The sequence below is a fragment of the Rhododendron vialii genome, chromosome 6a (assembly GCF_030253575.1).
Source record: "Rhododendron vialii isolate Sample 1 chromosome 6a, ASM3025357v1".
NCBI classification, from domain to species: domain Eukaryota; kingdom Viridiplantae; phylum Streptophyta; class Magnoliopsida; order Ericales; family Ericaceae; genus Rhododendron; species Rhododendron vialii.
This window is the reverse complement of record NC_080562.1, coordinates 37,893,417-37,919,955: the sequence shown is the minus strand read 5'-3', so window position 1 is coordinate 37,919,955 and position 26,539 is coordinate 37,893,417. Positions and strand designations below refer to the sequence as shown.

At 37.7% G+C, this 26,539-nt stretch overlaps 2 protein-coding genes, 1 long non-coding RNA gene and 1 other non-coding gene across 4 annotated transcripts; 2 read left to right on the top strand and 2 right to left on the bottom strand.

The window, feature by feature from the left end:
* Positions 1-11,173: 11,173 nt before the first annotated feature.
* Positions 11,174-17,878, top strand: LOC131331553 (sodium/calcium exchanger NCL-like). Its single transcript, XM_058365578.1, has 7 exons — positions 11,174-11,702; positions 13,876-14,061; positions 14,605-14,786; positions 15,597-15,742; positions 15,824-16,097; positions 16,175-16,477; positions 17,272-17,878. The coding sequence occupies exons 1-7, from the start codon at positions 11,327-11,329 to the stop codon at positions 17,518-17,520; spliced, it is 1,716 nt and encodes a 571-aa protein (XP_058221561.1). The 5' UTR covers positions 11,174-11,326; the 3' UTR covers positions 17,521-17,878.
* LOC131331554 (uncharacterized) lies at positions 14,657-15,406 on the bottom strand. The gene is made up of 2 exons (XR_009201401.1): positions 15,099-15,406; positions 14,657-15,044 (listed from the first exon to the last, which is right to left on the bottom strand). It is a non-coding gene; the product is annotated as an uncharacterized LOC131331554 (long non-coding RNA).
* A 754-nt stretch (positions 17,879-18,632) lies between the features above and the next one.
* Positions 18,633-21,696, bottom strand: LOC131331550 (uncharacterized). Its single transcript, XM_058365575.1, has 5 exons — positions 20,361-21,696; positions 20,120-20,239; positions 19,615-19,769; positions 19,100-19,316; positions 18,633-18,995 (listed from the first exon to the last, which is right to left on the bottom strand). Exons 1-5 carry the CDS (start codon positions 20,958-20,960, stop codon positions 18,825-18,827), a joined length of 1,263 nt encoding a protein of 420 aa, XP_058221558.1. The 5' UTR covers positions 20,961-21,696; the 3' UTR covers positions 18,633-18,824.
* Positions 21,697-22,359: 663 nt separating this feature from the next.
* On the top strand, positions 22,360-22,433 carry TRNAI-UAU (transfer RNA isoleucine (anticodon UAU)). The gene has a single exon. It is a non-coding gene; the product is annotated as a tRNA-Ile (tRNA).
* The last annotated feature ends 4,106 nt before the right edge of the window (positions 22,434-26,539 follow it).

Genomic DNA, 26,539 nt, shown 5'->3' with positions numbered 1-26,539 from the left:
GTTGATGCTTGGGGGATTTTTATCCTTTTTATACTCCATCTAGCGCCGTTCTTTGTATAATGCATGCACTTTTCAAAAAATTGTATCTTTCCAAGCATATGAAAGCTATATATTTAACTTGTACTTGTGGGATGCTTGTCCCACTTTGCTAAATTCAGTTCCCTTGTCTTTTGCCCCTATACGAGCAGCCATCCACCAATTGGTTTGCACTCTTTCAACTTGTTCCGCACCATTTTCTTGAGTTGGTTATTATATTCACTTGTCAATTTCTCCTTGATTTCAATGTTGTGGTTGTTGACTGACTGGTGGTTGGAGTTTCTTGTACTCGGTACTATTGATTGTCCAATTTGATGTTATCATGGTTTAATTTAACTAATTGAAAATCATCTTATCATCACTCTTGTTTGTTGTAGGTGATGGAGGCGGAGCCAGTTTTTGATTTCCATCCTGGTGGGGAACTTGAGGATGATGTTGTTGATATCGAAGAACTTGATCTTCAAGGTAATCCTAATCCTGCTGCGACTACCCTTGCCAATGTTGTCAATGTTGAAGATGATACGGTAGATAAAGTAAATCAAGTGGGGGAAAAAAAAACCAAGAAAAGAAAGCTTCCACCACAAACTCCAATAGGCCTCAACCCAAAAAAAGATCGATATCGATCTCCTGCCTGGGATCACTTTGAAAAAATAGTAGAGGGCAATGATACATGGGGTGAGTGTAACTATTGCAAGAAAAGATATGCGGCTGATAGTAAAAAACATGGTGTTAGTAATTTGAAAGCTCACATCCCCGTTTGCCCGTTATATCCTCTTAGAGACCAACATGGACAACCAAACCTTTCATTCAAAGTCAACGAGGGAGGGGGTGTTGACGTTGTGACAAGTGTATTTTCCTTTAAAGAGTGTAAGAGAGCTCTTGCAGAAATGGTGATTATTGATGAACTACCGTTTAGGTTCGTTGAGGGGATTGGATTCAGAAAGTTTTGTAAGGTCATGCAACCGAAGTTCACACCGGTCCCTTCTCGCCAAACGATTACTAGAGAGGTGGTTGCAATTAAAGACTACGAGAGGGGAAAACTGAAAAAATTATTAAAAGGCCGTAGGATTTGCCTCACGACTGATACATGGACATCAATTCAAAACCTTAACTATATGTGTCTCACTGCACACTTCATTGATGATGATTGGAAGTTGCAAAAGAGAATCTTAAATTTTTGTCAAATTGAAGATCATAAGGGAGTTACAATAGGCAAGAAAATTGAGTCATTATTGCTTGAGTGGAATGTTGATGGTATTTTTACACTGACAGTAGATAATGCAAGTTCAAACGCCACAGCTATTGAGTACTTGAAAAGGAAAACAATGGATTGGAAAAGGACTATTTTGGGGCATGAATATATACATATGCGATGTTGTGCACACATTTTGAATCTTATTGTCGTTGAGGGATTGAAAGATATGAGTGAATCTATTTTGCGTGTTCGTGATGTTGTGAGGTATGTGAGATCTTCTCCACATAGAATGGAGACTTTCAAGAAGTGTGTGGAGAAGGAGAAAATTAAATCGAAACAAACTGTGTGTCTTGATGTGTGTACTCGATGGAATTCCACTTACTTGATGTTAGAAGTAGCCATCAAGTTTGAGAAGGCATTCCAAAGAATGGGGGAGGAAGACAGTAGTTTCATAAAATTCTTTGGCATAAAAGAAGGCGATGAGGATTTGTCATTGGAGGGTGAGGGTAACCAAAGTGGGAGCCATAGCCATAGGTTCCCAAGTCCAAGACAAGCAACTGTCCCAAACAAGCTTGATTGGAAGAAGTGTGGGTTGTTTGTTAGATTCTTGAAACTTTTTTATGATGCAACCAAAAAATTTTCAGCTTCTCTTTTTGTCACATCCAATGTGTTCTTTCATGAGTTGTTTGAGGTTGAAACCCGTATAGATGAATCAATTCTCAGCAGAGATTCTTTTATGTCTAAGATGGCAATTGAAATGAAAAGAAAATTTGAGACGTATTGGGGGAATATAGAGAAATTCAATCCGTTACTTTATGCGGCGGTGGCACTTGATCCCCGGTATAAGTTAAGGTTGGTGAAATTTTGCTATACAAGATCCAAAGGAAAGGCGGTGGGTGAAAAAATGGAGAAACAAGTGAAGGATGTTTTGAACAAGTTGTATGATTTTTATGAAAAAGAGGGTGAAGTTAGACAAAATGTGCCTAGTGCAAGTTCAATGCCGAGAGTAATGGAGGAGAATGAGGATTGTGATCGTCGCTTGAATTTAGCTAGCGAATTTGACACTTACTTGGAGGAGGAGTATTCTAGTGTTTGTTCCTCTGAAGTAGACAAGTACTTGGGGGATTTGTGCGAACGTAGGGACAGTCCAGATTTTGATATCTTGGTATGGTGGAAGAACAATTCCAACAAGTATCCAATCTTGTCAAAAATGGCGCGTGATATATTAGCTATGCCTGTGTCTACAGTAGCTTCCGAATCAGCCTTTAGTACGGGTGGTCGCGTACTTGATCCATTTCGAAGTTCACTCTCACCGTCAATGGTTGAGACTCTTGTATGCACCCAAAATTGGCTTTTAAGTACGGTTCCAATCTCTCTTCGACAGTCCATGGATAAAGTTGAAGATCTTGAACGAGGTAATTTAATTCATTTGATCTAGTCTACTTACTATTTAGTTTTTCTTAGTAATGTATTGAATTAAGTGTGTTTTTTTTTCAGAACTCTTACAAACTGAATCAATTGATGATGCAACGCAAGTTCTTAGGGATTGAGGGATGGGCCTTTGGACATTAGACATTGGTAAAACATTTAACATTATGTTATTTTGTAATCTTTGAAGTTTTCAATTTGGTTGTATGATTTTTCTTTCTATGTAACAGGTTTGGTCAGTTTACATGAAGGAGTACTTTGGAGGACATTGAACTACGGGACTAGTTTATTTTATTATGAAAGTGTTTGGTTGTTTTAAATTATTATGGACTTGTAGTTTTAATCACTTTGGACTTGTAATTGCTTGCCTAGTAGACAGTAGTTGACTGAAAATGTTATGACTGGTTGTATGGCTGCTGAAAAAACAGGGGAGAGGAGTGACTAGGGAGGCTGGTCACTGGTGTGTCATGTGTGGCTGTGTGCCCACTGTGCCGTGTTTGGTTTGTTTTTTTTTTTTGACATGTGGTTGTCTTTGGTTGTCTTGTTGGAAATCACTTGCTGAAAAATTGGAAATGTAGTAGTAGTGGACTGGAAAGTAGGCAGACTGGAAATCACTTGCTGGAAATTACTTGCTGGAACCTGGAAATGTGGTTGACTGGTTGTGTATGGTTTCTAAATGAATTTTTTTTGATATGGCTTGGTGGAAGCCGGAAGTCTAGACTAGTGGATTGCACTAGAAGTTTGGAAATGTGTAAAAAATTTTTGCTGCTGCTTGGTAAATTTTTGTTGTTGATGAATGTGTAAATTTTTTTTGGCTGATGCTTGGTAAATTTTTGTTGTTGATGAATGTGTAAATTTAAATGGCTTAGTGCAAGTCCAAAGGTTAATAAGGGCATTGGACCTTGTGGCCTGCTATAAAACTTGCAAATTAGGAGGTTAACGGCCCAAAACAATTAAGGAAATGGAAAAAAATGGCCCAGAAAAAATGAATACGGCCCAAAAAATAATAGGCCCACAATGAGGCCCAACCCGATGACCCGACCGAACCCGACCGAATCCACCCGACCACAAATCCGCCCGAACCCGACCAGAAGTTCGGTCGGTTGCGGGTGGGTATTTCTTCAACCCGACAAATGTCGGGTCGGGCCCGACCCGAACCCGAACCCGAAAAAATCCGCCGATGGACAGCTCTAATAATAACTCTTAAGTTTAGAATAATACATCTTTGGTACTTCCCCCATAAAAAGGTTGTGGCCCCACTCACTAACTCATTAAGGCATGATTTAACTGTAAAAGTACGGTCCGACTAATGGGTGCTATATTGCACCTCTTAACCTCGGAATCAGAGTAGTACTATTTTAGTTCTTATGTGGGTCCATTGGCTTTGCTGGCACGTTCTTTCTTTGTGTGTACCAATGCAAGTGTCAGTCCGAAATGAGTGTATAGCAAACACATATGAAAAGACAATACTGCCCCTAGATTCTTTTTAAACTAAAAATTTTGCTCGGCAAATAGTTTTTATGCAGAAATCCTAGCTGTACCAACCCATTTCATACTAAAACCGTATCGACAGCTGTGTCGGGCCGTCTATGGCCACCGGACGGCCAATTCGAGCTGTCAAAAAATTTAATGAAAAAAAAAAGCCGAGGGGGCCCCAAACGAGAATTAACGACATCGGATGTATGTAGGGTGGTTAGATTGAGTACCCTATTTTTCGTGTATATAGTGTATACACTATATACACGAAAAATAGGGTACTCGATCCAAACACTCTATACACATCGGATGTCATTGATTCTTGCCTGAACCCCTTGGTTTTTTTTTTTTAGAATTTTTTGACGGCTCGGATCGGCCATCCAGTGGTCGGAGACTTCTTGATAAGACCGTCGGTACAGTTTCGATATGGAATGAGTCGGTACGACTAGCAGAACTCGTTTTTATGGTTATTCCTATGTAACTGACAACTGTAAGTGTTACCTACTTCTTTATTTTCTTTTTCTTTTCTTTTTACTTTGTTTTCCTTAAGGGGTTAGAAGTTAAGGTAAAAAAAATTATATTTGATTTTTTTTCTAAAAGGGCTGTTTTGGGTTGTTTCGGAAGGATATACTATGGAAAATGATTTTGCCACAATAATATAAAATTCACATTGAAAAATTAAAATTTTAGTTTTAAATAATTATATATTTAATATAGATCTCATTTAGTACATTTATACGAGTAGAGTTGAGTATATAATTTGTGTAAAAAATGAATATGTATAATAGTGGAGTAATAGTTATAAATATTTTTAGAACAAAAATAAAAATGAGATACAGAAAAGTGATGAAGAGAGAGAAACGGAGAGGAGAGAGAGAGAGAGTAAAGTAGTACTTGTAAAAGTAATGAGGTGGGAGCGAGTACATGAGGTGAGAATTGGGAACAACAAGAAGGGTACAAATGTCATTTCAGTGCACCGGTAAAAGTGATGTTGCACACTCTGATAATGAGTTTGACTTTCACAGCAAAAGAGTTGCTACGCTAGCGCGTGAGCTACACAAACCGGTGCCATATTGTGGTCGTTAGCATTTGCCTTAAAAGTATAATAGTAAACTTATTTTATCTTTATTTAAATTTTTTTTTTACATTTATTAGTTTTGTGTTAAAATTTTGTGATTTATTAATTCGTTTCAGCGAAAGTAATTGAAAAAACATAAAATTTTGATCGAAACTCATAATTTTTTAAAAAAAAACAAAAATAAGTATAAAAAGTTGTTTTATTGACTTATTTTTGTTTTTATTTAAAAAATTATGAATTTCAATAAAAAAAATTACTTTTTCGATTCTTCTCATCGAGACGAATCAATAAATCACAAAAGTTTGATGCAAAAAATTCAAGGAAAGACAAAAAAAAAATTACTTAAATTTTCAATTCAAACCCATCCTGAATACTTCTCTCTCTCTCTCTCTCTCTCTCTCTCTCTCTCTCTCTTTCAGCTTTTGGGCCAAAAGTCATCTGCTATCACCCAGCCACCTGCTTGACCCACAGTCACCCCAATCTTTCCAAACAATTCTATTGCACATTTCTACTGAATGCGTGTGGAGCCACTCTGGATCTCAAAAAAATATAAAAAAATATTTATAAATTCTAAAATAATTTTTATGGGCACTATAAAAAATCAGCTCAAACAGAATCGATAAGTATTTCTTTCGAATTTGTAGGGGCGAATTGCTCAACTACTTAATTTCACCCTACGAATCCGGAGGAAATACTCATCGATATCTGTTGAACATTATTTTTTACAGGACCCCATAATTTTTTTTTATAGAATTTATGGATATTTTTATGAAATTCGGAGTGAGTCGCACACGCGTGCGGTAGAAAATGTGCACTAGAATTGTTCAATAGGTGTAGACTGACGGTCACCCACCTGTTGTCACCAAAGTGAGTTGCTGAATCTCTTTGACACCCTTTGTTGCTTCTTTTTTTTTTTTTTTCCTTTCTCTTTCTCTTCTCTAAAACTCATCCCTCTCTCTAAAATTTTGCATAGATCCCAATGAAATTTGTATTTTTTCCACTAATTGAAAAGCAACATGACCCATTTAGACTGTAAATTTTTATGTAATCCATTTTAATACACTTTTTTTTTCATAAACTAACTTGGTTCGATCAACTAGGTATTTACGGATATGCAATGCTATGTATAAAATTGCAATTTAGAAAATGACCTGTTTGAATTAAGAAAAATTAAAATCATAATGTCTCGTATTTGCATATCATAAGAGAGGTTAAGCAACCATTTATTTTATTTTCAAAAAAATCCCACCAAAAAACATAGTAATTATATGACATTATACTTCAAATTTGTCTTCATATTTTCTGCCCAACATGTAACTAGATTTTCATTGAACGGTGTCACCCCCACGAAATCAAAAAAAGAAGATACTGACTGATATTTGTTGGAGATGATTTTTGAAGCTTCAAGATTTTTTATAGGGCTCCATAAAAAAATTACTTTAAAATTTATAAGTATTTTTTTTTGTATTTTTGTGGGATCTGGAGTGGATCCCACACACATGCGATAGAAATGTGCGATAGAATTGTTCTGTAAGACTCGACTTAGGTTGCATTCTCTTGGACTTAAGTTAAACTTAACTTAAATCTGAGAATTTTGTCCTTATTTGAAATTTTTTCGCATTTGTTAGTTTTGCGCCAAATTTTAGTGGGTTATTGATTCGTCTCGACGAAAGAAATTAGAAAGGTAATTTTTTTTTTACTTTTACCCAAATACTTAGAGAAATAACCACTTTTTAGATCAAAAAGATATTTTCTAGCTAAAAAATGATTAATTCTCAAAATATTTGGGTAAAAGTAAGAGATTTTTTTACTTTTTCCGCTTCCTTTCGTTGAGACGAATCAATAACCCATAAAAGTTTGGCACAAAACCAACAAATGCAAAAAACTTCAAATAAGAACAAAATTCTTAGATTTAAGTTAAATTCAAGAGAATGCAACCTTATTGGGGTGACCGTGGGTTCAGCAGGTGGCTGGGTGACATCAATGCCTTATTTGAAACACTTTTTAAATTTTTTTTTGAAAAAATAGTAGAAGTAATAAGTGAAGAGAGATAAAAAAAAAATGATTGTAGGAGAAATTTAGGAGAAATCTTTTGGAAAATACTTTTTAAAAAGTGTTCCAAACAAGACACAGATGACTTTTGGCCCAAAGGCTGGAAAAAAAAAAAAAGGAAAAACAAGTACTGTATTAAAGAGTTAGTGGGTGGGGCCATGACTTTTTATGGGTGAAGGACCAATGTATTATTATTCTAGACTAAAGTGTTATTATTTCGGATAATTTATGAGTCTCAATTCCGGGTTCGTAGCATCAAGTTGGCGGGTAAATGGGCCACCATGGGGTTTAATGCAAATCTCCCGAAAGGACGTTGCTAATTTATTCCTCGATATATAATCACGCTTGAAAAAAGTTACCCCATCCGGTAGGCCAACTTGGATATACACGCGTTACGTTTTTCCAACGACATAAGACACGAGACAATCTTGTCTATCATTTGAGAAATTTTTGGGTGTCTGGCGGGTATAGTAAACGCGGTACCTCGCTCGCGATTTCAGCCGTTCAAATATATTTTGAATGGTTCGGATGTTAGAGAGAGAAAATAAAAGAAGAAATAGTGGTTGGGTGAAGAGAGAGAGGGGTAGAAAATCTGGATCGTCCAAAACACTTTTAGATGAATAAGATGCGCAAGGGTACAACCATCTGGTACCCACTCGGCAGCCAAAAATTTATCCTATTCATTTGTGTGGTAAGCTATTAAGAGGCCGTTCCAGTTTTTGAAAAAATGAAGTTTTAGAAAAGGAAGGTAATTTCAAATTCAAAAATTATGTGTTTACGCAAATAATTTTCTTACCAATATGGATCTTGTTTGATAGATCTCATCGAGATCTTTTAAACGGTGCAAAAAAAATAAAAAAATATTTTTTATTTTCATTATATTTGTGCTTGAAATTACCTTCTTTTTAAAAAGAAGGTTTAAAAAGAAAGCGGAACGCCCGCTAACTAAAAATTCTTATCTCCCTTTGTCCAATGAAGACCATAACAAAATAGAATAAGATTTTGTCACTTAATTACACAACATATGAATGTTGTTAGTGTTTCACAAACATAACATTAAGCGTGCCCATATTCGGAAGATGCTAACCCCGTTCCAGAACGATAAATAATTTTTTATTTTTTAAGAAGGCAATTTGAAGCTCAAAAATCACGTGCTTACGCAAATAATTTTCAATTAATATGGATTTTGTTTGATAGATCTCATTGAGATCTTTAAAACGGTGCAAAAAAATTGAAAAATTATTTTTCGTTTACATTATTTTTGAGTTTGAAAATGTGAAATAAATACTTATTTTTTAAGAAGGTGTTCTAGAAGGGCACATCAATTTATCACACTTCAACTACACCTCTCTCACATACACGTGGGTCTCTAGCAGATCTCTAGCATTTATTGTGTAGTTTTCACACATACATGTGACAGAGGTGTGGTTGGAGTAGCATTTTCCCAAAAAGAATATACAATAGAATTAAAATTATTTCCCAGATGCATTTTAAAATTAGCTAAACCCAAAATCTTTTATAGATCATTCATTTTGCTTATGTGTCTCTAATCTTCTAAGCCGGTCACGACTTTTCAAGAGCATAAAGTGAAAATTAAAGATTGAACCCATTTTACTATAATATTAGAAAGGGTATCAAAAAAGAAGAAGAAAGTATGACCCCTAATTTTTTTTTTTTAAATTCGGAAGCCTAAAGTGACCGCCTCGTTCCTTTAACTCAAGGCCGGCTCACGGTGTCTCTGATCTTTGTCAAACAAAGAAACATCTTTAATACACCCAGGAGTTATTTCAGTGGTTCGGACAGATACTCAAACTTTGGGAGTAGTCCTCAAGGTCCGGAGCTCGATTCCCCACAGGCCACCGGCTGAGGATCCTAAAGTAAACGGGGGTTGTAACTCATGTGGCAGCGCTAGCTCTCTCGGAGCTTTGAGTTGCGCAGTCAGATTCATTTAGTAGCATGGCGCTGTTCCTCAGTTGCAAAAATAAAAATGAAAATCTTTAAATATGATAAGTACACCTAACCCTGAACTTTATATGATAAGTAGACCTAACCTTGAACTTTGTCGAACCATTTGCACTTTCAGTTGTTCGTTTATTATATCAAGATCCCATATGTACAGTTTTTATTATTTTTTATAATATAGGCTCCAAAGGTCATGACGTGGCAGAAACTTTCCCTCGGAAAATTGGTGGTTTAAATGCTCATTTATACACCTGGCTGGCGCAGCGCAGGATAAGGCTCCGGGCAAATTGTATAGTGGCGGGACCACTGAATTATTCCCGGCTACTGCTTCTAATCTATTGCCCTTTCACATCGCGTCGCGTTCGTTTGCCGAAAATTTGTCCGCAGCGTCGGCCGTATCGTGTTGGCCCAGTCCACTTTTTTTCTTTTTTCCAGTTTTTTATCGTGTCGGCCCACTCCAGTCGACTTCGTGTAAGCCGTGTTTCGTTCCGTTCCATTCTGTAATCATGTCGCGGCTAACATTTGAGATGATTCTTTGTGCGTAATTATCAGGTTCGAATTGTTCAATGTTGAAAGGTAGTTGTGCTACTTTTTCTCCGACTACTTGCACATGCATCGAGTGTGCCCGAACGCCAGTGTACATTTATTGAAAAAAACGTAGTGAGATTTTAATAATTTGGCACCCCCACAAAGCCCATACCTTGTATTATGTAGTACTAGTATAGTAAGATTTTTGGTTGAAGTTTTAATTTTCGGCACCCTCTCATTGAAAATCCTTGTTCCGCCAATGGAAATAAAAATACCAAATTATAAACTTGGTGCATATAAAATATGCAGGCATTTAAAATATATATGTATTTTGAGATATAAATGAGTTCGATTTGGTGTGTTAAATTTACTTCCATGATAAATCAAATTGGAATATACGGATCAACTATAACGCCCATAGGATTAGCTGGACCAGTCCAGTTTGTTGGTCTTTTTAGGAAATTTCAAGTTATTCAAGGCACAGTATATTGCATCATCGATCATTATATCTTCTTATTGTAGAATTTTTCTTTGGAAGGAAATTAAGAATGAAGTAGTAAACTCTATCATGTTTTTCCTTTTATTTTTACACCAGGACAATCTTTTGGATAGTAAAAAAGGAAACTGATTTTTGAATGCCGCTGCAAAGTTTTCCTTTTAGTGTTCTTTGTGTAACTAGAAAAAATAAAATTAGAGTGCATTTATAAAAAAGAGAGTGAAAATATATTTTCCGCAGTAAAATAATGTTAAGAGTATATTGTATGATGACATCTAAAGCTGCAAAGAAAATGTCACTGCAATAGTGCAGGAAAATCGGGGATATTTAGGAAGAAAAAACGAAAAAAGTCACCTAACCTCCAATTTTTTGTGGTAATGCAGGATGTCCGGGCATTTTGCACGATAGGAATGCTACATACACACTTACTAAACACTCTTCCGCTATATATGTATGGGCCCTACACATTTAATTATGTGATGGAATTCATATATATATGAGATGGATGTGATTTGGTAGGTATGTACTTATTATCATTTGTGTAATTTTTGTTCACGATCTATCTCTCGGAGGAATACCCGATCAAATAATTCCGAGTAATGTTGTTGGTTTGGTGAATGATGTAGTAGTTTATCCTTTTTAAGACTTGTTTGGACTTGAAGGTTGATGGATATTTAGACTTGAAGTTTTAGGACTCTTTTTTTCAATTTTTTGGTGTATAAAAAAAAATTTGAATGCTGAATTCCGTCTAAACTATCCAAATCGATCTTCCCAAATTGCATACAAACCGATCCAATCAAACAACACTCACAAACGGTTGGTGAATAAAAAAGCCGAAAATTTTTTACGAACGGATCGAATTGGGAACCGAACCCATCCGCGAGCAGCACTAGGCCGGAGTGTGAAATTTGAACCGTCTCCACACCCATCACTCTCTCACCACACGGATCAGACACTCATTTCACCACCATCGATAGTAATTTATTACAGTAGAACCACTCCAACCTTTACATACACAGACAGGTGCACATCTCCTCCCAACCCACATCACATCACTAACCACCAAACCACCACCATGGCAAACAAACCACCCCTCTCCGTCCTCCACCTCCTCCTCCTCCTCTGCGGCGTCGCCTGCGCCCGTCTCATCACCGACGGCGGCGGCCCCGCGGATCTCCTCTCCGACGGCGTCTCGCCGCCGCTCCTCCTCCGCCTGAACCCCTTCAGCGCGACCGACTCCACGTGCGACCAGACGTACGGGTTCCTGCCCTGCACCACCACCGTGCTCGGCAACCTCTTCCTCATCCTCGTCTACGGCTACCTCATGTTCTTCGCCGCCACGAACCTGTCCAGTGGGAGCGAGCTCTTGTTGGAGATTCTAGGGCCTGGACTTATCGGCGGACTGCTTCTTCCCATCCTCGGCGCTCTTCCTGATGCTATGCTCATTCTCGGTATGATCTTCCGCTTTCGGTTCTCGATTGTGATCTGGACTTGTTTATTTTTAGGTTTTTGATAACTCATTGCCCGGGCCAGCTCCTTAAAATACCGGAGAAGTTTCGGATCTGAGATCTCAGAGGAGAGTAAACACCTAAGTCTCAGGCCTTATCCATGGAATCAATCTTTCTCTATCATGTGTTTGTGTGGATTATGTGTCCTAGCTGATCCACACCAACACAAAGAAATTAACTTGACAAAATGAGTATTGCCTTTTAAATTTTATCATGTTTTTCTAATGGAATATGAAAGAAGAATAGTATTTTAAAAGAATTGGCACCGTTTTGCTAAGGTTTTTTTTTTTTTTTTTTAAAGTTTATTTATTTATTTTCTTTATAAGACACGTCGTTGTCTCAAATTACAATATTACATCACTTTAATTCAAAAAATAAATATTTATTCATTTTTTGGATTGTCCTCCTTAAAAAACAAAAAGAAATCTAGCCGGTGCCGAGGGTGGACACAATTCCGTTTACTTTTAAGATTAATTTAGAAAAGTCCATCAAGTTAAAAGAGTTTATAAATTTACTATATATATCTATGAAATCCCCTAAAATTTCGAATTATCAAACTTTTTTTTTCGTGATTCAATATTTAACGGTGATTAGGTATATACACACAATCTCGTTTCCTTCTCTCTCAGAACTAGCAAGTGGCAACATATGAAATGAACTTTATTTATTTGTTATTGATATAGAAATACACGTGATTTCATCCCCTGTTGAGTGTAAATCAAGCATCCGCCACTTACACTTGCTAGTTAAACATATTTAGGTTCCATTCCAAATAGATTGTCTGGTCCGCGAACATAAGAACTTAAAAAGTAAAAATCCACGGCTTTGTTCGGTTCTCAACTTAGTTTTAGTTTTAGTTTTAGTTTTGTTTTCAATCATTATTCTACTTCTTTCTCCAATCGTTACCCTATTTCTCCAATTATTACTTTCACATCTCTCTCTATCTCTCTCCAATCATTACCCCTATCTTCAATCATTACTCTATTTCTCTTTCTACCCACTACCAAAACTAAACTAAACTAAACTCTCAACCAAACACTATTGTAATTTTGTAACTTCTCGTTTGACAGTCTCAACAAATTGGAGACGGAGGGAGTGTTTTTGTCAAGTATTTGCAGTAAAATTTTGACTATCATGGATGATCAACCTGCTTGGGTCACATGGGCGACAGATATTATTAAGTTCTGTGGATAAGCTTAGACCGGTTCAGGAGCACTTTGGTGTGGGGCCCACATTAGGATATAGAGGCACTGGATAAGTTTTCAACGGCACATGGGCTTAGACCAGATTTTCCAAGTTTTTAAGAAAATGATCGTGTCCCAGAGCATTGGCATTGCTCCGGTGCTCCTGTCATTTATGCTACAACTGCACACAATTCCACTCAGACTTTACACAAACATACTGACATGGGTGTATGGAGCCTACCGGGCTGCGTAGACCCACGCATGAATATGAGTATTTGTGAAATAGTGTGTCCCCTTAGATTTTTTCTTGCTCCACCCTAAGTGCAATATGGCGTGTGTTGGAGCTTTTTATTGCTCCGCTATCACAAAGATACATGGGCTCCACAGCCTCCACCTCTAAATGCGTAAGTCCTGAATAACTTTGAGAGGGAAGACCATTGCTGCTCTTGGGTACTGGTAATATCTTCCTATTGTCACTTCTGTTTGGTTGCCTTGAAAATGGATAATGGAAGAAACATTGCCATGAATGGAAGGCATGATTCTGATAGGCACTAATGGTGGTTCGTGAACTTGAAGCTAGTCATAAGGCAAGAAAATACTACAAAGATATTTGCCGGAGGTAGGATGTAATCTAATTTTAGGATGGTAGAGAGTTGATGATGATAATGTTAGCTATAGAGTTGGTTCATCCTTTACAAAATTGGGTGAAGAAAGACATGTCTAGCGTGCATCTAACCACGACTAGCTCTGCTTCAATTTTCACTTCATTTCAGTATTTTCTCTTTCCATTTCAATTTCTTTTGGTGTGGCAGGCACTAAAGTGCATCTGATTTACCTTGTGAAGTCTCTTTTCAATTGATCATCTACAGCCATATATGATACACTATGATTGATCTCTTTTGCTTCTATTCTATTCCATTGCCTTGTTACAGTATCTGGACTCTCTGGAACTACAGAAACTGCTCAAAGTCAGGTCTCTGTTGGAATGGGCTTACTTGCTGGGTCTACGGTCATGCTCCTTACAATAATATGGGGTACGTGTGTTATTGTTGGGAAGTGTGACATCCAGGATTCAATTGCCGTAGATGGAAAAGATACAAAGGGATTGAGCTTAACTGGTATGTACCTGGCTTTCATTTGCCTTTTTTGTTCCCTCATTGCTTGAAGTACAACTCTTTAGGTTGATATTCCTGACTTGCGGTATTGCCACCCTATCTCCCTGTATATGTATAGATAATTGCATCTATGGACATGTATATTTATAAATATGTATAGCTATTTACATACACTGGTATTTTTTTGCATGTCCATAGTGCAGTTATGTTGGCATCATTTTTGTGATATCATATATGCCATTTGGTTTCTTCTGAACATGATCTCATTCAGGCGAACCATTTTTGTTCCCCAATAAGGTGATGGCTGGATACAATATTTCTAGTACTTGATTGGTGATTATGCCTCAATATTTGGATGGTTGTCAAAATACAAGTTCAGACATCCTACCAGACATGAACTTCTTAATTATATGGGATTGTTGCCAATCAGTAAGAAATGCTTAACAAAATTAAGAATTATTTGATCAATTGGTTGGCAGTTCTATCATTTTTTTTTTATCGGCGTTGGTAATTCTGTCATTGGAAATGAACTTTCGATCTTTGCAGGCTCTGGGGTCAGCACTGATATCTGGACTTGCTATGCTGCAAGAATCATGACTGTGTCTGTAATCCCATTTATTGTTGTCCAATTGCTACAAACTATGAGTTCGACTTCAGGAAGGCGCTTAGCAGTCCTGATCTCACTTATTTTGTCACTCGCGATGCTGCTTTCATATTGTCTTTATCAGGTAAACATAGTCCCAATCCTGCAATTATCTGTGTTATGCAGTATGTTCCCTAATTTTGCTCAGTGTCTTGTTTCTATTTGCTTCAATTATATACCTCCTGGCTTTAGCTAGTGTTCCAAGGTTTTTAAAGGCGTTTGTGGGGCACGCCTTGGAGCGTTGGGGCGGTGAGGCAAGGCCAAATCGCCTCAGGGCTTGAAAATTTGGGCGGTGAACCACAAAGGTAGTTGCCTAATTTCCTTAGGCGTACACCTCAGCCGCCTTTTACGCCCCGATTGGTGCTGCCTTAGCTTGTTGAAGTTGATCATCATCTACAGTCGTGCTCTGTGACAAACTGATGTGCTCTATTAATAACTAATAAAGTGATAATTTAATGAGATAAAAAGTTAATAACTAATAACTGATAAGGTAATAATAAGTCATTAACTGGTAATCTACTTTATGCTATCTTTTATGAACTGCACATTTTTTTTTAAAATTTTAAAGTTATTTTATTAATTGAATTATTTAAAAAATAAACAATCAAAAGGCTTACGCCTCAATGCCTTGGGGCGTACGCCTCGCCCCATGGAGGGTCAAGCGCCTCGCCTCGTGCTTTCGCCTTTGAAAACTTGTTCCTTCTTGAAGAGAGCAATTCATTTGATCAGTCGCAAGTTTATACAACCTGAGAGCTTCACTTCAAAAGCTAATTGGGAACCCTTATTTATCACGTTGAACCTTTTAGTCGGCTGGTTAAGTTTCGTCCTGGCTTTTCAGATTTGATTGTCAGACTGCTTTCTGTCTTGGTACTTGACTGTCCTTCTCTGAATGTAGGTTTTTCAGCCCTGGATACAAATCAGACGAATTGCTTTCGCGAAGCATAAACATGTTATATCAGGAATTCTAAAACATCTAAAGCAGCGTGCCCTAGGAAGGCTCCTCAGGGATGACGGAACACCTAATGCAGATGTTATAGCGAAGTTTGTTTCTCTTGATACACTCAATGCAGATTTTGATCACATACTTTCATGTTTCCTGACTCTTGAATCTGATTTTGATAGGCTATTTCATGCATTAGATGTGGATGGTGATGACCAAATTTCATATGCTGAATTGAAAGCTATGATCATCGGAATCCAATTTGATGAGATTAATTTGGATCAGGCTGATGCCACGGACAAAGTGATGAAAGACTTTGATACGTCATTGAATACAAAAATAGAATTGCAGGAGTTCATTGCTGGAATCTCAAGATGGCTTGATGAAGCGAGGCACTCTGTGGCTTCTTCTAATGGTGGTTCCAACACAGTGAAATACCTGGAGGACTTCCACGAGGTATGCTGTGCTCTCTTAATAGATCTAGTACGTTACACTTTTAGGATTCTGATGAAGTCATGTTGATGCACTTACAGCAAACAAAGAGAGAGCACTATCTTTTGGGGGATCAAAGCGATGAAGTAGTTGAGAGTGTTGAAAACCCTAAGAAGATAATTATTAAAGCAGTGTTGCTGCTGCTGCTTGGGGCTTTGATTGCAGGTGCATTTGCTGATCCATTGGTAGATGCTGTTGATAATTTCTCGGATGCCACAGGCATTCCTACTTTCTTCATCTCATTCATTGCGCTGCCCTTGGCTACCAACTCCAGCGAGGCTGTATCAGCAATCATCTTTGCTAGCAGGAAAAAGCAGAGATCTGCCTCGTTGACTTTCTCAGAGGTATGGTTTCCTCAATCATATGCATTGTCCAAAGGGGAATATAGATTTGAGATCTGCATTGGGACCTAGCTTGCATGGAACGGGTTATGTTACATGGACTGGGTACAGCTATCAGGTGCAGAAGTGTAGGATACAGTTCTTTTCCATGTCATGGTCAAGGTGACACGCCAGAGTACTCCTTTTTGTTAGGATATTATTTCTATTTTCTAGAATAAATAGGGCTTACAAGGTGCCTGAGACATTTTATGCATGGGATTCCTTGCATCATTCGTCACACACTCCAATTACGAAATATGCTTGCAGCAAATGCCAACTAACTGATCAGATAAGGATTCAATACTCTTCCCAAGGTGTCGGGTGTAGTACTTTATACATGTAGAAGAGTCCACATAACATGGGACTCAAGTGTATGTATTGCAGGCGGATATGTGTGCCATGTGTCACAATCATCAAATTTCCATCTCGAGGACACAGGCGCACACCAAATATTCATATGTTTTTTTCCTATATATCTTATTTCTGACATAAATAGGGTTTACAAGTAGTATTGGACTATTTCAAGCATAATATTTCATGGTGAATTAATGTCATATTTATTAGGTGAACATCCAACTAAAAATGTTTGACTTGTCATATTTATTAGGTGATCCAACTAAAAATGTTTGACACGAATCTCATACAATCATTCAAGTGTCTCACACTTGTACAGTGGTACTGTAGTATATGTTTGGAAGAGTCCATGTAACATAGGTCGGGAGAATAATCCACTAATCTTTATAAATTTCTTGTTGCAGTTATATGGGGCGGTCACCATGAACAATGTCCTTTGCTTATCCGTCTTCTTAGCGTTGGTTTACGTAAGGGAACTGACATGGGACTTCTCGGCAGAGGTACTGGTTATCGTTATTGTTTCTGTCGTGATGGGTGCGTTTGCCAGCTTCCGCACCACCTTCCCTCTCTGGACAACGTTTGTGGCCTTCCTTCTTTATCCATTTTCCCTGGTACTGGTTTACGTTCTTGACTATGTTTTTGGCTGGTCATAGACTCATGGAGGTGGTACATTCTGGTGACAACTAATAATCGAGACTGGAACCTTTAAATTCCCGGATGTCTTTTTGTTTTTTTGGGTTGGAGAGTGAACATTTGAGTTATGCACCCGGATTAGTCACACTAGTGACTTCAGATAGTCTGGAGCGATGGTGTGGTAGATGTTCTAGATTAGAGAGAGCCATCATCATCAATTGGCATTCTTGAGTGTCATTATCTTTGCAGGAGTTCAGTTTATCTAGTGTTCCTTTGGATATTCATATTGTAGTATTGTGACTTTTGTGATGTTATTCTAGAGTATCCTCTGGAATTTTGAAGCGGAAATGTCATCATTCAGTAAAAAATTATGCAACAGCTGCTTATGAGTGATGCATGTTTTTCGGTTTCAGCATGTTCAGAGCGAAAGAGCATTATGATTCTTTGAAATTGTACTTTCTGCTATCATTTTTAAGTTGAAAATTGTTACCCATTCCACGTTCCTTTTTACGTTCATTGTTACGAAGTCTATCGCAAGTGATGGTGGGATGGCCGAGGGTAGTAAAAATGCAGGCTTGCCTTTTTGCCAAACCATTGGACATGATTTGTAAATAGATTTGGTTTGGTGAAATCTATTACGGCTAGGATGTTTGTTTTGCGCTTTGACTCTTTCGGATTGGTTCGATTAAGTTTGGATTTCCATTTTTATCATTTTGGTGCTATAGCTAAGTTATAATTGGGTAAAATGTCATGAATTTGACGAGATTCATAGTTTTTCAACTAATTTAATCACAAAGCTCAATTTTTGACATTGCGGCAAGTAGTTTTATGGTAGAAACTAGCAACTCGAACCTTGGTGTTGTCTAACCAGTTCCTGAGTTTCCATCATCGAATCAACCTTCAATGGAGGTCTCTTTCATTCTCAAGCTTGCCATTAAAAAAAAAAAGCAAAAGAACTGAACATTTACATTTACCCAGCAAACAAGAGGAAAACAGTTCGGTTCTTTTTTTGCACTCCATTCTTTACAAGAGCATTCCAATTTTAGTAGTCTAGTGTTTTTGTAGTGTGTAATTTTTTTTTATCCGCTTGTAGCGTGTAATTTGGAATACTAAAAGTACAACTACTGGAGTGGTTGTAAAAAATGTGGAGGTCAAAAATCATTCCTAGTTTTATCCAGCAAGTTTGACAGAAATATCTAGGCTGCCGATACATAATAGAAAATGGGCTTAGCCACTCTTTAAGGGAAAACAACACTTAGCCACTCTTAAGGGAAAACAACACTAGGCCTAAGCCACACCACCATTGGAAATAGGCTAAAATCTTCTATAACTTCAGGTTTAGGTCAAGATTTTCTCCCACACTACTACTGGATCCACTAACTCCGGTTGTTACCGGGCCAATTCGTGCCTTTGCCGAAGGATAGAAGGTATAGAATGCCTGATGTTGCGTCGATCTGCTAGGTCCTGGTTGGTGAATTGGGCCGGCAACACTTCCCTGAAGACATAACACAATTAAATTGTTAAGGTGATACCAAATCCTGCTGGAATGAAATCCGGAATCGGGAAATTGGGTAATGGGTTTATGTTGTTTATTCTTACTTGAAATGGTAGAGATTCAAAATCTGGTAATTCCTGGTTATGTGGGTTCAGAAACATTAAAGGGTGCTTGGAATTTGAACCGGGACGTGGCACAACCATTGTTGGAGGGGCCAATGTGAGGAAATCTCCATTCAAATCCTCGTTTTCTTTGGTAGCCTTGTTTGGATTCAGCTCAGGTAAGGCACTTGAGCTTGAAGAGCCTTCCCTGAAGAGGTTGCTGATGCATGTCAACGTACAAGAATCCGTTGCGATTTGTTAGAACAATATCCGTAATATACAATTCAGACGATATGAATGCAGAAAATAAAGAATAGACAAAATAACTACGCAAGAACACATGATTTAGGTGATCCATCTGATTTGAACTATGTGTGCTGCAATGGATAACTAAGGTAACAAGTTGGATTCATGAGAAACATGTTGTACAATATTATCAGGCTCCACACACCTTAACAAAATGACACTAAAATGGTTTCAACACAAGGTAATGGCGAACTCATCAGAAGTAAGCTAACCTGAAAATTGGGTTGTTGAGCTCAACATTAACTGCGCCTCCATTGCCATTGCCGGAAGAAGGTTCATTTGATCTGTTGGTGGGAACTTTGCAGGGGAAAGAGAGGCCTGGTACATTATCTAGAGAGAAGGGATACGACCTCTTCCTGCCAACCATCTACATTGCATTATAAACAACCTTACGATATACATAGATGAAACGAATTCCATTGAATTCAATAAAAGGGAAATAAAATGAACCGAAATAAGTAAGAACCCAACATCTGATTAATACTTCTATTTCCATCCAAGATAAAACATCAGAATGAAACACATCCTCTAATGTCCTGATTTTTTTAATATTCATCAGCAAATGGTCTTGTTTTTATCTAGAAAGCGATTTACACGAAGCGCTGTCTAAGACTAGAAGAATTGATCCAAAACTGAAATCAATCGGTCATATGTACCCACCTTAACAAGTTAGTGTATGTTCAGGCTGAGAAAATTAAAGCAAGTTGAGAACAATACCTTCTCCTCCTCGGACCAAATAGGTGTGTTGTTCTTGCCATGAAAGCTTTGGTTTGAAGGGGGCTCCATCGGCGCATAATTTATCCGTGACGATGATGAAGTCCCTGATGAGACATTCACCTGCAATTACCACACATTTCTCATCCTTCTTCAATGCATAATAAGAGGACAATTCTAAGCAAATCCAAGATTGTGAACCGGTTAGGAATAATCGAAAAACATGCACTTATTTACTAAGTACCATTGATAAAGAAGTTGAAGGGGGTTGCTGCTGGATTTGATGTGCTCTTTGTGTCACAATTTGGGGAGCCCAAACGGGTTTTGATTCAAAGGGTAATTTCACATTTGACCGAAATGCGAGCCCTTGGTTTTCACCTTCAAGAATATTGTAGTCACCATTCCAAAACTTGGGCAAATACCCCTGCCCCAAACCCGGAACCGACGGCCACCCAATCTCCCCTCCATCCCCATCTGATGGTTTTGACAATGCAAAAGCATTTGGATGAAGAAAATCTATACTGGGTATAGAAGAATCTTGTCTAAAAACCGGCGAAGAGAGATCGGTTGGCAATGGGGGAGGAGGCAAAGGGACCAAAGATGGTGAAGGGTTATGGTTAAAATTGGGTGAGGAATTACTAGGTGACAGAAATGAAATGGGTGAGGAAATAGGAACATCCTTCTTTTGTTGTTCCTCTAGTCTGATCTTCTCAAGCTGAGCCACACCTAGTCCTCTTTGTGGGACTTTTTTTTCCTTTAACCTTTTTGATGATCTGCTGCTACTACTACCGCCACCATCGCCGCCACTGCTATTGCTATACCTCTGGGTATGTTCTTGTGCCATTCCTGTGTCTCAATCCAAGCGAAAAAGGGGGCGATCGCACCCCCAAAAATTGCGAATCTGTTGCGTTATACTAAAAGCTTACAAAATAACACCAAGACTACAAGGATTCATATTTCATACATTAACTTTGTAGTGTTTGGAAGCCCCAAATTGAAATTCTGGCTTCTGAGTAATTTAAACAACTGGGAAATGGGTCATGTATGGAAAGTGATGCACCAAATTACAATTAATTTGAGATACCCCAAATCCAAAGAATGACAATCTGAGGGGTTGAGGAAAAACCCAAAAGCCAAATCTAGTGGAATGAATGGGGAACCCAAATCTCAATCTGTAGATTATATGAAATCTTGGTGGATGGAGTGAAGATCAGCTACATAAATGGAAAGAAGAGAACTTTCATTAATTCATCATAGATTGTGGTTGTGCATGTGGGTGTTTTGAGAGAGAGAGAAAAAAATGGAAAGAAAGCTTTAAATAGAGAGAGTGTATCTATGAGATTCGGATTTTTCTGAAACCCAGTTGTTTGTGTGTCGGAGAGACAGATCAGATGACTAAATTTACGAAACCCATTTTTCGAAATTCAAACTTTAATGCCAAATCTAAAGCAACTATTTGAAAACTTTCTTCACTAATTTATTGCCGAAATCCTCGCTCCACTCCTCATTTCCTTCCTCCTAGACCGACTCTCATGTATTCTCTACATCTCAGCTCTCTCTCTCTAAACGATGTTTGTTTTTTTGTTTTTCTTGAGTACTAAAAGAGGTAGCATTGCCATGGTTGTGTGACCTCTGCTGTTTTTTGCATTTAAAGGTATCGGTGGCTGGCTGGTTTTCCAAATAAAATAGGAACAAGATGTGCGGCCCACTAACGGTTTCACTATAAAATACTCCTAAGTATTTCTCCTTTTTTAATTACAATAATTCATTTGGAAAGTCGTGTTAATTTTTTAAGTAAAAAAGAAATTTTCCCGTGCATAGTTTTGATTGAATTTTAATCTTAAAAAAAAAAAAACGTAGGGGAAATAATTTTCACACTCATTTTTCTAATGAGTGCACTCCATTTCTTGTCCTTCAACGAATTTTCTATGTATAATTTTCACACTAAAAGAAATAATTGGAGTGCATTAATCAAAAATTGAAGGGAAACTTATTTCCCAAAAACGTAACTAGATTTTTTTAATTTACGAACACAAAAATCTCAAAAAATAATACTCCTACACATCTTCTCTCCCATTTTTCATGAATTCCTCCTTCATGGGGTATATGCTTTTTAATCTGCCACATCACGCTGATTAAAACTAGTGGTTTGCATTTTCAAAAAAAAACTAGTGGTTTGGGACCATGACCTTTGTACCGTATACCAAAGTTTAATCTTGAAAGCAGAAAAATAAGACAATGAAAGTCCCGTAGCTCAGTTGGTTAGAGCGTTGGTCTTATGAGCCGAAGGTCGCGGGTTCGAGCCCCGCCGGGACTACTTTTTGGTTTTTTTTTCTTCTTGATTCTTGAAGTGTTGGAATTCCGACTGAAAATGAGGGAGATAATTTTATCCAGAAGCTTGTAAATTTAGTAGAAAGTTTATGTTACTAAGAGTGTCACACAACCCGCACCAAATCGATTAGCAATATTGGGGGTAGGCAAGAGAAATTCAAATGCTTCGAACCGGCTATCTTAATTTCTCCCCTCACTACTAGCTGTTGCACTTGGCCTAACATGTGGAAATTAATGGTGTGGTGGTGCTTTAACCATGGAGGAAATCATCCCCAGATAAACCAGAGAGAAGGAGTGTCACACAACCTGCACCAAATCGATTAGCAATATTGGGGTAGGCAAGAGAGAGGCTTCAAACCTACTATCTTAATTTCTCCCCTCACTGCTAGCAGTTGCACTTGGCCTAACAGGTGGAAATTAATGGTGTGGTGGTGCTTTAACCATGGAGGAAATCGTCCCCAGATAAACCAGAGAGAAGAAGGAGCAGCTGTTACGCTTGACCAAGAAACAATCGATTTGGTCAGTGTAAACACTAGCTTTCACAACATTGTGTACATCAGTCGGAGTTTGATAAAAGAAGGTTATACTCAAATTCTACGGTTTATATACACATATTCCAACCATCGCTGCTCAAAGCGATATTACCTCATCCAATGATCAAGTTCCTCTCATGGTATAACGATCATTCATGTGATTCTTCGTGTAATGTAAATGATATCCAACATCGATCTCGCGTCGCGTTAGAGATCTTCATACGATAAAATCATATATATTCATGCAAGTACGTACGTACCAACAACCGCCATATTGCATTGTCCCCATCTCAATACAACCCAAGAGTTTGAATTATGCAAAGACATTTACAGGGAAGGGGGACCATGAATGGACGACCAAGTACTGAAATCTGGATTTATCCACCTGTTCTAATATTTCTGTGGTACGTCTTGTGTTAATCATAATCACATCTCGTGGGTTTTTTTCCTCCAGCTTATCCACGGTTGGCCTTGCTTTGCTATCTTTCTCAGCCGGCACTCCCCGGCCCATTCCTCGACATTCCAAAATTTGGCGACGGATGTTCCAAATCCAACAGATTTTGTAACACAACCCATGTCGATCCCTTCTAGATAGCAACGTTTCCTCTCTAACTGAAAGCATCAAGCAGAGCATGGATATCGACAGTACCGTTTCAAGCGATTCTGAGTTTCCTATCTCCCTTATAAAAAGGTCTATCCAAAGCTGTGTCGAACCATTTTGCAAGTGTAAACTGAGAGGTTAAAGTGGAGGCTGTGGAGCTACAAGGGTCAAAAGATCACACTTCTAATCAATGGGTTACTTTCCTTAGTGTCAACGGGTTAAATAGAAAAATTAGATATTTCGCGTTCTAGCCTCTATCTTATAACTTTGCTCATGTTCATGGACACTGTGTTTGGTGCTCCCCAAAACCTGAGCAGCAATAGAGATTGGAAATGTAACTAGAAAATGCCAACCTCCGCCATCAAGATGGAAGATAATAGGTAAAAGGTGCATTGATATCTGCATGCAAAAAGTGTATTAATATATGTGAAAAAAGTATTACTAATATCTGTGAGATATGCATTGATATCCGAACTTATTTTGAATTATTTGTGTAGTAATCTCCACCCAGTGGGCGGAGGAGGGTTAGCAAGACCGATTCTCAGGAATTCTTGGGTGCTTCAATGGAAAAAAGATTAAGACCCGAAACACAAGTTCATTGTAAATTTAGACCATGCGTGAAAAAAGATTACGAAAATCGGTTATCGGAGAGAACTGAGGCAGTGTTCGATTCAATAAAATGAAGCTGGAATGGAATAGCCATCCCTTTTCTATGCTCATTCTTTGGTTTACTCAAACAATGGCAAATGTAAGTTGACAGTCCTGAGTGGTTTCGAACTTGAGACTTCTGAGGTGAAAGAACACACTTTTCTTTGGAAGCTACCGAACCAAAAACAAAAAATTCAATACCAATGAGGCCGGCCAGTGCTTTCCAGGAACCATTAAGCATGGTCCTTTCTATTGGGCTAACAATATCCCAGTTGTAAGCCCATAGTAGATGTGTGTTTTAGGTAGTCAAGGGCTCAAACCAGCCCAAAATGAAGGAAATACGAACAGCTCAACTGGCAAAGGCCGAAAAAGAAAGAAAGAAAGGGGTTTACTAGGCAAAGGAAGATTCTTAACGCACTTGAAACCTAACTTAAAACTTGATATTCAATGATTGAGAAGCAAACTTCATAAAGCAAAGGGGTTGGCTTGATGTGCGAGACCTGAAAATTAAATTAATGGTTTGCTCCATCCTACGTCGCTATCAATTCTTATAGAACCAGTTTACAACTCTTGCTTTAATTGATCCCCGCTAGTGGAGGGTGGAATTGGTTCCGTTGAGATTAATCCTTGATATTCTAAGTGTGTAAAAATAAAGAAGAGAAGTAACCTTCATGTTTTGTTCATCATAACTAGTAAAGATTACAGAAACACGAGTAATTCCTGGAAGCCGGGGGATGGGGCAGATCGAGCCTCAAAAGCGTTGCACTTTACAGCGCGCAATTTGTTCATATTTTAAAAAATCCTGGAAGATTTTTTTTTTAAATATGGACCATTGATTATCGAGACGAACGGTCCGGATGAAGCACTGTAACTTACAGCGCGGTACAGGTTCCCAGAGCCTTCCTAACAGTCAATTGGAGTAATATACTATAATTAGGACACAGTTACTACCTAAATTTTACCCATTTTACCGATTGCGACCATTACCCGAATTATGGAGCACACACTTCTGAAGTTTGATTGCATTCTTTCTAGGGTTGAGCATGGATCGGATTGATATGATTTTATAGTAATCCAATAACCAAATCACTATTTACGAAATATGAATTTACAGAACCAAACCAACCCATAAAATTCATAAAACCAAACCAATCCAAACCATTCAAAGACGGTTTGGTTTCGGTTTTGAACCACACGCGGTTCGCTTAAAATTGAAATATCATCACTGTAAACTATTTTAAGTACTTAAAATTGCATAGATAACTTAAACTAAAAGTTGTATTGAAATTAGTATATTAAAATCATCAAAAGTCACTAACATCAACCAACTAAATAAGAATAAAATATATTAGAAAATAAGTTACCGAGAAAAAAGAGTAGTAAATCACTTTACTAAGCCCAAACCGTGTATGTTTAGCGTAATGAAATTGTAGGAATAGGAAGTTTAGAAAATTAATATTGGAAGTGAAAGAAAATAATAGGGTGGTGGAATAGAGGATTAGATAAGGAAATTAAGTTTATTAAGTATATCTAAACAAATTATATATATATATATATGTATATATATATCACACGGTTCGGATCGGTTTGGAATCAGAACCATTAACATAAATCCATAAACGAAACCATTTAACACGGTTTCTATTTTTTTTAAACCGAGTCCTAACCACATCATTAAAAAACCAAACCAAACTATTCGGTTTGGATTGGTTTGGACTGGATTCACGGTTTCATGGTTATTTTGCTCACCCTAATTCTTTCTACATTGCAAAAACATTACAAAGAGTACAGTCTTTTTTAATAATTTGGTGTCTGGCTTAATGAACTGACCAATCCAAGATATCAATGTCATTATCTATTAGAGGCGGCCCAATTACAATCGAAGCAAAGCTCGTAGGGATTGGTTTAAGAGAGAGATTGATAGCATGCAGATGAGAGTCAAGCTCTAGGCTGAATGTTCTTGAGACCTTTGGTTGTCATGTGATTACCATTGTGCTAAGCCTAGGGTAAAAACGTGCGGTGCTTAAGTAGTACTTCTTCCATCCCCAATTTTTTTATCTCATTTTTTACTCTTTTTTCCCAAAATATTTGTCCAAATCTAAATTGACTTTGAAATATTCCCGTAATGCCCTCTTTCTTATGCATTAGATAGATTGGGGTACTCTTGGAAATTTCAAGCTTTTCAAAGTTAATCTTTTGATTTCTTAATAAGTTGAAATTTTTCAAGATTAGACAAAAAAAAAAAAAATTGAGATGGATGGAGTAGAAAGTAGTTGCATTGTAGAATCTTTGGTTTATGCAGGTCTATTA